The sequence below is a fragment of the Phocoena phocoena genome, chromosome 6 (assembly GCF_963924675.1).
Source record: "Phocoena phocoena chromosome 6, mPhoPho1.1, whole genome shotgun sequence".
In the NCBI taxonomy this organism is placed as follows: Eukaryota; Metazoa; Chordata; class Mammalia; order Artiodactyla; family Phocoenidae; genus Phocoena; species Phocoena phocoena.
In genome coordinates this window covers 28,548,937-28,561,462 of record NC_089224.1, presented here as the reverse complement: position 1 = coordinate 28,561,462, position 12,526 = coordinate 28,548,937, and the positions used below count along the sequence as shown (strand labels likewise).

General features: G+C 36.2%; 1 protein-coding gene across 1 annotated transcript in view; it reads left to right on the top strand.

Annotated features, from left to right (window-relative positions):
- The window catches only part of ERCC6L2 (ERCC excision repair 6 like 2), a 138,260-nt gene that overhangs the window by 120,826 nt on the left and 4,908 nt on the right, over positions 1-12,526 (top strand). The window contains exon 18 of the mRNA XM_065878831.1: positions 9,836-10,017. Coding sequence (XP_065734903.1) covers positions 9,836-10,017 — 182 coding nt within the window. The remainder of the gene's footprint in view (positions 1-9,835; positions 10,018-12,526) is intronic.

Here is a 12,526-nt window from a genome sequence, read left to right as displayed (position 1 = left end):
CTGAAGCCTGCGTGCCTGGAGCCCATGCTCTGCAACACGAGAAGCCACCACAATGAGAAGTCCGCGCACCGCAACGAAGAGTAGCCCCCACTTGACGCAACTAGAGAAAGCCTGTGTGCAGCAACAAAGACCCAACACAACCAAAAAATAAAGAAAGAAAATTGATTCTTTAAAAAAAAGAATATCCTTGATGAATCAATAAAAATTACTAATTTTCTTAAATCTCAACCCTTTGGTACTCATCTTTTTTTTGTTTTGTTTTGTTTTGTTTTGCGGTATGCGGGCCTCTCACTGTTGTGGCCTCTCCCGTTTACGGAGCACAGGCTCCGGACGCGCAGTCTCAGTGGCCATGGCTCACGGGCCAGCACTCTGCGGCATGTAGGATCTTCCTGGACCGGGGCACAAACCTGTGTCCCCTGCATCAGCAGGCAGACTCTCAACCACTGCGCCACCAGGGAATCCCTGGTACTCATCTTTTTAGTATTCTGTTTGATGAAATAGGAAGTGTACACAAGCACTTGTATAATTGAACTGTGGACTAAAGTAGCCACTTCTTTTTATGGAACACAATTTGTATCAATACTTGAAAGAATGACTGACAAACTATGGTTATTTAGACTTGTGTATTTGGTAGATACTTTCTGTCACTTCAAGGAAGACAACAGTTCTTGTTGCCAGCGATAAAATTCAAGATTTCAAGTGAAAATTAGAATATCGAAAACCTTGTGTCTGCCACCATGACCATGACCCCTTCCCAATATTTAAAAAGATTTTTTCTGATGCATAGGTGGTAATAACAACAAATATGGTTTTCCAATGTTGTATAATTGAATGTGTCAACATTTTGAAGATCTGTATAACTGACTTAATATTTTCCAAATGACCAGTGAATGATATTACAAAATCATGCATGGGGAAAAAATCCAGCCAAAGTACAAAATATACCAATGAATTTTACTTTTAACAATATAAAAAGTTCACTGATATGGTTTCAAATATTACATGAAACTAACCTTAATTGAATTTTGTTAAAGTATCAGAAAAGAATATCTACAATTATCTGAAAAGGCTATGAAAATATTCTGCCCTTTTTCAACTATGTATCTGTATGAGGCTGATTTTCTTCATATACTCCAACTAAAACAGCATTGTTGCAGCAGACTGAATGCAGAAGAAGATATGAGATTCCAGCTATCTTTTATTAAGCCAGCTATCAAAGACATTTGCAAAAATGTAATACGTAGCCGCTCTTCTGGCTAATTTTTTGTTTGTTTGCCTTGGAAAATATAAACTTTTTTGCTGATAAAGAGTTATTTAATTATTTTAAACTTTCAATAGATATAACCTACATAAACAAAATCTCTTTGGCGTCCTCAATAATTTTTAAACTGTAAAGGTGTCCTAAGACCAAAAGGTTTCAGAACTGCCATTTTAGACCATAAGAAGGGGGTCACTTGATCATTAAATTCAGTTCTAGTGGAACATACTTTCAGTTGGCCTTTCTCTGTTGGAAAGCTTTACTTCCTCTTCTACATGACTCAAGAAAGCATATCAGAATAGAAGAGAGTGAAAATGATGTGGTTATAGGAAATCCACTCTAATTTACTAAAAAGGAGAATTATTCACAGATTTCAGTACTTTATTATTAACAATAATCTGCATCCAACTTCACAACTAGTTACAATGTCCCAGTGTTATTTGTGGCAGGGTGCTTGAAATGTTCTTCCCTAGACACTGAAGAGCCATCCATGGCCTTGTCACTTAATCAGCCTGCATAGAAGCCTACACTTACTCCAACTGGAGGCCTGGAGGAAGGAAGTAAGAGCCTAAGCTCCCCATGGAAGTGCCAGCCACTGGGAAGGCAAGCAGGGGCGGGTGCCTGCCAAGAAAGAATTTAATTAAAATTTTTCCATCAGCACCACCCTTCTGTGATCTTTTCACTAACAGGTATTATTTAGTATAGGACCTTCAAGTAGTCTTTAGAGACATTTTTACAGTAATATAAATAATATATGTAAAGATTTAAAACTGAGTCAGGGCTCAAGATGCCAAGGACCTATTCATTACTACTTACTGGAGATCCTAAAAAGACTAGTAGAAACCAGGGCTTGTGGCGCTGAGTGCAGTGCTCAGACAGCTACCCCAAAAGGCCTTGCCTTTGTCTGTAGGAGGTATTAAGGGGAATTTACTCTCTGACCACCCTCCCGTGAAGGACTGAGGGAATACTAGCCAACACTCCCTGTTGCTGGTCTGCAGGCTTTTTTAAAGGTAGTTGGCACCATCTCACCTGGCCTTTTCCCCCAGGTTGACTGCTGTGGCACTGCCTTCATGTTCCCAAATCCCAAGGGGATAGGGCTTTTGTATTTCTGTTTGTAGTGTGTGCCCCACAGTATTCACCTGCACTCCCGAGGCTATCACTTTGTTCCTTTAGATAGATGAGTTTCTTGTACAATGAGAAATGGACTGTTGTGCACACAAAAAGGGAACTAGGCTCAGGGAAGCCAGTATAAAGTTGTCCTTTTGTGGCTCACTCAGCAAGCAAAGTACTATCAAAAAAGAAAATACATATCTATATATATAAAAAACTGAATTGTAATGGTTACTCCTTCCAGGAGGAAAAGAGAACCATAATTACAAACTTTAATCTCCCTTCACCACCAAAAAAAAAAAATGTTTTAGATTTGAATCTAAGTGTTTGTTTTTTCAGACTTGAATGACATTTTTAAACATATGCAGAAAATTATACTTCAGTGTATATTCGTGGTGGGTCCTCTAACCAGCTGGCTTTTCTCCAGAGGCTGAGTGAAGACAATTCAGGGGTAACTCTTAGTTGCCTTAGGTTTCTGTTAAGTGTTGGAAAACTGCATTTACAGTAATATTTCCTACCTCCAGGCAGAAATCTTGAATGATTACTTCAAAGATAAGGGGTTTTCACACTTGCGCAAAGATCCTTAAAGGTCTTTGTCCTTTTAGACTCTCAGATGCCATTTGAATGAATTTATTTACATGTGCTATATGTCTTTATGGTACTCCTGATTCCCTGCTTTGCAAAGACAAGCAAGTTTATGACTTTTTATGTGTTTATAGGGTTTGGCCCTTACCCAAAGGGAGATTTCTTTTTAATCTTTTGTTTGAACAGATGTGTAAACAAAAGCATTGCTGCCTCTCAGACTTAACTATTTAAGGTTTAATGAAGAAAAAAAATGAAAGAGCACTTGATTTTTTTTTAATCTTTATGACAAAGTTGGTGTGTTCAGGCCAATGTGAGGGGCTTTGGCTACATGGTGTGCCCACTTGTGGCCATGACCATAGACTGGCTTGTGAAGCTCTGTGCTATTCTCAGGAGCAAGGCGTAAACCAAAGAGCTTTCCTGTGATGGGCAGATCCTCTGGTGATCTTAGAATCCAAACTCAGGCTTCTCAACAAGTCAGAACCATTGGGACCTTCCATTGCCTTTGAAAATCTCCCTGGTTTCCAGTTTTCTCAGTGACCAGTCAAGGCTGATCATCCAGTTATGGAGAAAACAGTGAATATGGCTGTTAAATATACATTGCTCTTTGTTCTGGTATATCCTCTGTAAGGTGTTTTCTAGAGAAACCGGCTCAGCAGACAGATCCATTCCAAAATTGCTTAATAAAGATTTCACTACATCCTGGTAGCCTATCATAGACAGGCTACCCGTCCTATCAGGCTGTTCTTCATTGTACATTGTCCCCCTCCAAGCTTCCTCTACTTGTGGGGGATACAGATGAGCAGAGGAAAAGGAATCAGCGTTATCTGTACCACCTGTGGATGTGTCTCCAGTAATTAGCCCCAAAGAGATTTAGAAAGATGGTGGAGATTACGATAGTGTTTCTCCTGCCAAAATGGGAACTAGAGGCTGTTCATGGTTGTTTTTGAAACTCCGTCTCCTGGATTGTAATATTTCCTGCCCCATTTGTTGCCCACAGGTGGGTGTGTATGGGAAAAACTGATTCCTATCAACTTTTCTCATTTCCTTGCTGTTCCTACCTAGGCGCCCTCTATAGTTCTTTAGTAATTTGCCTCCAAAATTTTTTACTTCAAAGAAAGAGGGTATTTTTCCTTAAACATTCTGTGCACTATTCCAATGAAGTTTTCTATTATATAAAGATAAATTTCATATGTAGCAGAGAAAAAAGAAAAATGCTAATGTAATCATATGGCTGTGAGGTAGGGGGAATATTCCTTTTTTTCCTTTTCTCAGTACACTGACATCAAAGATTGTTATCTGCAAACTTTATAAGAGTCAGTTTTATTTTTTCTTACTCTTTCATATTGAAAATCTATATATACCTTATCTTTTTTCAGTTATATCTTTTAAAAAATAACTACTGGTTCAATATTTTAATTGGCTATTGCTATTAATATTGCTATTTGGCTTAGGTCTAATGCCTTGAAATACAGACAGTACACTTTGAGTCCAAAGGAAAAAGAAAGTATTTATTATCAAAGGTCATTTGAATGTCTCATACTATTGATCTAAAAATAAACTTTCCTTCTAGAACCAATATAAACCTAAAAGTTTACAGTAAGAAATAAGTTGTACAGGATTATGTACAGTTGACTAGGTCTAGTGTAAATTCATTTTGGCTACTCTAAAAGAAGAAATTTTTCCCTACAAAAGTGCCCTCTTATTTATTGTAATCCTAATGTATATCTTTTACAACTTAAAATTACAGCTTTTATTTTACAGACTGTATACTTTATACACGTTTAAATAGTAATTTTATGATGTATTTTTAAATATATTTTATAGAGACATTAGAAAAATGAATAATGATTTTATAACTTTATCAAAATTAAGTCAAAACAGATGTTCATCATATACTACTATGCAGCACACGGAAATACAGCCTTTGTTTTATAATAATGTAATAATTTAAGAATAATGGAGTATAATCTATTAAAATATTGAATTACTATGTTGTATACCTAAAACTAATATAATATTGTAAATGAACTATACTTCAATTTTTAAAAAAGCAGTTATTTATGAAGTCTTTGAAGTGAGCCATTTCCACATTAAACATTTGATTGTGGATAGGTGAGGAGACTGTTTTGGCCAAAATATATTAAAACAATTACCACTTATAGAAATAATACATATTTAATGTTTTTGTTGAATTAAATAATTTTTTATATTCCGAATTTTATTTTTAATGACAAATGTTTACTTTTCTGACAATAACATGTTACGTTTTAAATGTTTAATTATATAAATCAGATTAGGACTTAACATAATTAGCCGTGGCCGACCTTTTACCTTTTTAGACCTGTTTAACTCTGAAGGGGGAGGGTTTTCCTCTACTTTTTCAACATTCAGCTGGCTGCCCCACATAGTACATATACGTGCAAAGGAGGAAGACATATTACCACTCATAAATTAGGATTATTATTTCAATATCCTCTGATAAATTCAGCTTCTTAAGTAACCTCACATTTCCATTCAATTAATCTCATCATCAAATGGATCTTTTAACTGTATGTTTATGTTATTTAGAAATAATTACTATACTCTTTACACTTTATTTTTAATAAAGATACCATAAGTTGAACTTGATTACTTTCATAAATATACCATAGTAGAAATACCTAACAATATCCAATAATTTATGAAGATAATCATGAACATAGCAATTGCTAAGTTATAAATTAAACTCTAACAGTGTCAAACTTTCTAAAATACTTACTAGCAGTCATATTTATACTATACAAATACTGCACAAAGTTCTTGTCTTCATAATTCCCTCCTTATCATTATAACCATAAATCTTAAGAGGAAGGAAACCTTCATCAGAATCACGGAGTATAGAAGTAATTTCTCAAAGCAAATCTTGGATAATTTAGAAGAAAGTTTCTAGGAAAAAGTTAGGAGCAATTAGGGGCTTTTACAGAAACTGGGCTTTCTGCTTTCCTCATGTTATGATCTCAAAATTTCCTATCAGATACAGACATAGTGTTCCAGTTGTTGGCCATTCTGTTCTCTGGTGGAAAGAAGAGTGGGTTTATTTTGCTTTCTTGAGCAAGCAATCTCACCCTCTACCATAATATTAAGGAGCGATAATGTTATCTTTTAATTTCCTAGTCCAGCTCATTTTTACTGAATTTTTCATTACTTGACCCTTCATTACTATTGCTACTTCATAGTGTTGCCTCAGTGTCATATGACTTCCCAAGTTTGACGTAAGCGGTAGTGAAAGAGGTTGCGTCCAATTTCACATGGTCTGGAATCTTTTCATCTTGGCCACAGGCATTGTACTTTGCTTTATAATAAATTATAACCGTCCCTTCAATTGCAACTGCACTGTCACTATTTTCCTTATATCAGCTATTGTAAAAGATACTATTTTACTATAGTGAAACCAGCTTTTATAAGAAGGGCATCAAAATGTTTATTAAAATAATTAGTAAACAAAATTTTGTTTCACAGCCTTGTTTCAGTAAGTGTTAAACTACCCTACTAAAATGGAAAACTGAACCTAGATTTTTTTTAAGTAAAAGATGGGATATTGAGCCAGTGTGAGAGAAAAAATGCTTTTCTCTTTTTATTATTATCTAAAATAATCAGGTTTTTAAGTGTATAATATGTGGCATAAATTAAAGATCCACCTGTCTGATAGCTATGAATAGAAAAGTTGGATTTTCCTGAAGAATTTGTAAAACCAACTTGAGAAAAAATGTATCTGTTCGAAATATGAGCTTTGTAATGCTGCCAGGGTCAGAAAGACCCAGAGTAATCATGTAAATAATTGAAAATTTCCATGACCTGGCCTGCTTTCTCCATGGCTTCAGAAATTGCAGTATATGAGGAGGGAGTGTTCTTGGTTGGCCCCATTCCTTCTCTTTCAGTTTACTCCCTTTATCCCCATGTAAACGTTCCCATCCCTCCTTATAATAATGGATAATTATTTCTTGGGAATCATCAGAGATTATGAGCTATTTTATTAGAAACTTTTAACATTCATCTTGTTTTCTTGTGATGTGAAATAAATGCATCAAATCTCTTTCAAATTTATCTTTAAAGATCAGCATTTTCCTCTCTTTATTAATAATGTTTTAAGCTTTAAGAAATGATGTCTTTGAGGAAAGTACTTTCAGCACTACTGACTGAAGCAAAGCCCTGGTTCAAAATGGCAACCTGGCATTTTGTGTTTGTCCACGTGAGTCACACTAGATTTTGAAGAAGTCAATTTCTTTTCATTAGAAGTGGTTTGCTATTAAAGAACATATAATTATGTCTTTTGTTCATTTTATTTCAATGAAATGAACTTGAATATAAATTAAAGAGATAAATGATTTATTTTAAAAACAGAAAAAACTAAAAATGGGAGGGAGATGGGGCTCAGCTTTTTTAAGCCCCTTAAGAGTAGGGGCCTCTTTGTATATGTAAATATTTTTCTTTTCAACTGCATAGCACGGTGGCAGGAACGTAATAGGTGCTTAGTAAATATTTGTGGAATGAAAGCCGTTCCCTACCAACATTCAGTGATTTGTGCCACTTGAATCCCATTGAACTCCTATAAAAGAAAAAATCACTGTCTCATTGACAATTACTAATCTGTTTTGTAGTATTTGTATGCCTGCAAATTTCTTAAGTGATAGTTTAACTGGGTTTAGAATTCTAGGTTGATGGTTTTTCCCTCCCAGCATGTTGAAGATACTCTCATTATCTTCTCTTGGTGGTGGTGATGGTGGTAGTGGTAATGAGAAGTCTGCCTTTAGTTTGATTATTATTTCTTTGTGGGATAGCTTACTTTTCTCTGGTAGTTTTTAAGATATTCTCTTTATCTGTGATATAACAAGGTACAGATTTATTTTCATTTTTCACACTAGAGATTCTCCTTTTTTAGTTTGAGGATTCATGCCTTCTTCAATTCTCTGCCATTACTACTTTGACATTATCTCTTCCATTTTCTGTTATCTCCTTCTAATATTTTAGAAATTTTGGTATGTTTTCTGCCATGTCTTCTGTCACTTAATTTTTCTTTCTTGTCTTTCTTTCTTGTCTGTCTTCCTTTCTTCCATTCTTTCTTTCTTTCTTTCCTTATTTCTTTCCTTTCTTTCTTTTTCTTTCTTTCTTTCTTTCTTTCTTCCTTCCTTCCTTCCTTCCTGCCTTCCTTTTTTTCCTCCTTTCCTCCTTCCTTTCTTCCTTTCTTCCCTCCTTTCCTCCTTTCTCTCTCTCTCTCCCCCTAGCATTCTGAGTAATTTTACTCTACCAATTTATCAACTGTCATTGTAAGGCTGTGTAGCCTGCTGCTTAACCCATATTTTAACTTTGTTTCTATGTCTATTTTTTTTCAAACCTATATTTCTTTTCTAGAATTTGTATTTGGTTCTTTCTCAGATCTGGTATTTTACAATACCCAGTTCTTCCTTTATCTTTCTGGATATGCTAATGAGTTAAAGTCTCTTTCAGATTGCTTTGTTATCTATAATTCCTCAGATATGGATTCTCACATTTGTTGTATCTGTCCACTTTCATGGCAGTGGGCTTTGTGTGTTCTTTATAATTTTTAACTGAACGCTTCCCCCCCGCCCCCCACATTGGAATCACAGCATTCTCTAGATTTAAAAAGTGTTCCTATGTTATATTTTTGTATTCACCCCTCATTGAGATCTATGGTTTTCACTGGTTCTGGGCCAGTTTTTTATGTTGGTTTTTAGCTTAGATTTTTCCATACAATGCAAGTGCTACAAAATCAGATTCCACAAATGGCACAGGCTGGGCATTCCATGTTTTCACCAGTGATTCTATCTAGAGTAACAAGGGAGCCTGTTTCTATCCTGTGCCCCCAGTTTGGGCTTTCCTAGCTTTAATTTGAAAACTGGATATCCATTTAATTCCTGCTGTGTTTTTATTTTGTTTGTTTGTTTTTTAATTCAGAGAGTTAAATCCTTTCCATTTCCCCTCTACACATGGAATCCTGCAGACTAGAATTTAGGACCCTATTCCTGGGACTGCTGAGCTTCAGCTCCCACCTACCACTATGTTACTTGGCTTTGGCATCTAGAGATTTTCCTTTCTTACTTTTGAGCTCAAATATAATTTTGTTGTTGTTGTCAAATTGCATCCAATATTTCTGTTTTTGGAATAAGACGGGGACTTTCCACATACTCACCTTACCATTTTGTCAGGGAAAATGGAACCATACAGTTTAAAATTATTTTTTTCTTGAGTCACTATTTTTAACAATTTGTATTATGCAAGACACCCTTAGTCTGTAAAATAAATGTGATTCTATCTGTAATTTCAACCACCTCTAGTTAACATCTTAACAATCACTAAGTAATCCTTGCAACCCACTGGAGATTGAAGTAGGATTTACAAAACTAGTGTATTGCATTATTATATAAAGGTTGTTATTTCTTAAAAGTTTGCTTATATAAGATTAAATAACCGAAAGTCTGCTTAATAATATTGAGAGAAATTGCTGAATTAATTTTTTTAAACATCCCATTTTTATGCCATTATTTATATAATCATTAATTTTTATCCTTGTTTAGGAGAGTGGATGCCAGCATGTGTATCAGTATACCCATAGTCTTGACAGTAGAAACATCATATTACCATTACTTTTATTGTAACTTTAAGAAAGGTATATCTTTAGCATATATCTTAAACAATGAAAAGAGAAACATCGCATTACTGCTACAAGTAATATCTTTTTAAAGGTCTAACAAGATCTGACAATGATATTACTTGGAGAATATGATATACTAGATTGTAAAGAATACTGGGAAAAAGTAAGACAGTCTCCTTATTTGACCAGAAATGACTGTTTTTTCAGAATTTTTGCTTTCATCCTTTTTTCAGACATATAAGGAAAAAATGAAGGGAGATACATCGACACATACAAAGGAATGCCAACAACCAAGTGAAGGCAGCATTTCCTTTCCCCTTTACATTTCACACCCTGTAAGCCAGAAGAAGAAAAATGTCTACCGAACAGGCCAGACCACCTTCATAATTGGAGAAACACCAAAAGGGATCCGCAGGTATGTCATCTATAACAACATTGGACTTTATGAATGATTCTCAAAAGAAATATAACTACCTAGTAAAATACACAAATTATTTGAATTTTAACTATATGTGGCATCTGAATATTTCAGAGAAATATGAATTTGTACACTTTAAAAAATAAATCCCGGAATTCCCTGGTGGTCCAGTGGTTAGAGCGCTTTTGCTGCGGTGGCCTGGGTTCAGTCCCTGGTTGGGGAACTAAGATCCCACAAGCCACACAGCACGGCCAAAAAAAGAAAAAAATTCCCAAATGTTTTAAGAAGGCTAATCCCCAAATTGATAAAAAATGAAATTATTTTATATAAGTGAAATACTTAAGTGCATTACATTCATTCACTCATTGAGTATTTATTGAGCATCTAATATGCACTCAGGCACTGTGCTAGGTGCTAAATATACAGTGTAAAAAAAGAGACATAGACATAGAGCTTACAGTACAGTGGGATGGGGGTTGACATAAAACCATAAAATTTTCAAAAGTAAAAAAACTTATAAATAAATAGTTATAAAATGATGTGTTATAGGAAAAAAGTAGACAGGCCTCCTTTATAGAGAGTAATGGGATCGGGAGGGATATAACTCCCTTTCTACTAGGTAGTCAGGGAAGACCTCTCTATACAAGTGACATTTAAGTTAAGACCTGAAGGGTAATGAAGCAGAGAACCAAAGTAAGAACTTTCTGAAGAGGGAGGAGGTTTTGAGAGAAGACTGGTGTACTTAGTGCATAATAAATCAAGCAGAGAATGGCATGAGATGAAGGGAGAGACATAGATGGGGCTGGAGCATGCCAAGCCTTGTAGATTATAGAAAAGAATTTGGATTTTGTTCCAACTGCAGTAGAAAGCTGTTGAAGCATGACATGATCTGATGTATGTTTCTAAAAGATTTTTCCAGCTTCTGCGTGGAAGAGGGCAGAGTGGACTAGGGGAGACCATAAGGAACTAGGTGATGGTGGTTTGCAATAGAGTAGTTGCCATGGAGACAGCCGAATGGATAAATTCAGTTTGATGTTGAACTGTTTTTTTGGGAAGGGGAGAAGACAGGATTACTCCCAATTTTCTGCCTTAAGCAGCAGACTGGATTCACTGAATGGGGAAAACTAGGAGAGACACAAGTTTGGAGTAAAAAAAAAAAATCAAGAGTTCTCTTTTGATCATATTAAATTTGAGGATATAGGGAAATGTCACATGGGCAGTGGATATGCTACTCTGGGATTTGGAGACTGGAGGTCTAAATTTGGAAATTATCAGCATAGAGATTATAAATAGATTACAGATAGTTTTTATAGCCATAGACTGTGTGAACAGCTTAGGAACAGAACACGGAGAGGAGAGGAGAAACCCCAGTACTGAGCCTGGAGAGTGACTGTGGCCTACTGTGTAGGAGGCCCCAGTGCAAGGTCCTAAAGTCCAAGACAAGTGAGAGTTTCGAAAAGGAGGGAACACTTAACTTTATTGACTGCTGCTGAGAACCAGAATCCGAAGAAGTGGGAAAGCCCCTGGAGCTGAAGAACTCTTTGGTCACCTTTCCATGAGCACTAGAAGTAGGCAGATGCCAGGGTGAGGTGGGCAAGCAGTGAAAGGGCAAGCCCCTGGGACTGCTCCTTAAGTTTGGATGTGGAAACTAGCAGTAGCTGGAGGGCATTGTGGGATGAAGTGTAGTTTGTTTTTAAGTTGGGAAGATAATAGAACCTGTTTGTGTGTTGAGGAAAAAGACTAATAGGAAAAAACGAGATCACGCCAGAGAGGTGATAACAGAAAAAGTGAAGTCCTGGAGGCAGGAGAGGGTGGGATCCAGACCACAGGCGGAAGATCTAGTCTTTGAGAAGTATTAAGAGAAAGAGATAAAGAAGGGCACAGATACAGTGATAGTTCCTCAATTAATTGAGAATTAAAGTCATCAGTACAGAGGGAAAGAGATTTGGGGAGAGAGAAATTATGAAAGAAGTCATTAGTGGAAGTCATAAAGTGGGAAAGCAAGCTTAGTGGGGCTAAATTTCCTGGGTGACGTTAAGTTCCTATCTGAGAGTAATTCCAGTAAAACCATCTGTGCAGTTGTGCAGACTTCATTCAGCAAGCTTCAGTTGTTCAGTTGCCGACACAGAATAGGGAAACAGCTGAGTTTTACCAGGAGAAGGAGAGAGAAGCAAGGAAGCTAAAGGATGTTTGCAAAGAAGCGATTATAAAATTGAACATAAGCTGGAAAGGGGGAGGCTGATGTTAGTGAGAAAGCAGAAGAGTCAGCAAATTGGAGGACTTGATGAGATGAAGGGTATATTCCAGCATTGCTGTCATTGGGATAATTGAGCAGTTGAACTGGAGCATATGACTGAATTCAGGGGTTTGGAGGTTGTGCAGTTAATGGTAATGACATTAGTGGTATATGACTTTGGGAATGGGGCCTAACATGGAATCGAGTCTGTGGAGGTGAGGTCAAGAAACTGGTGGGCCAGGAGTTGGGTGGGACATCCACATGGATACT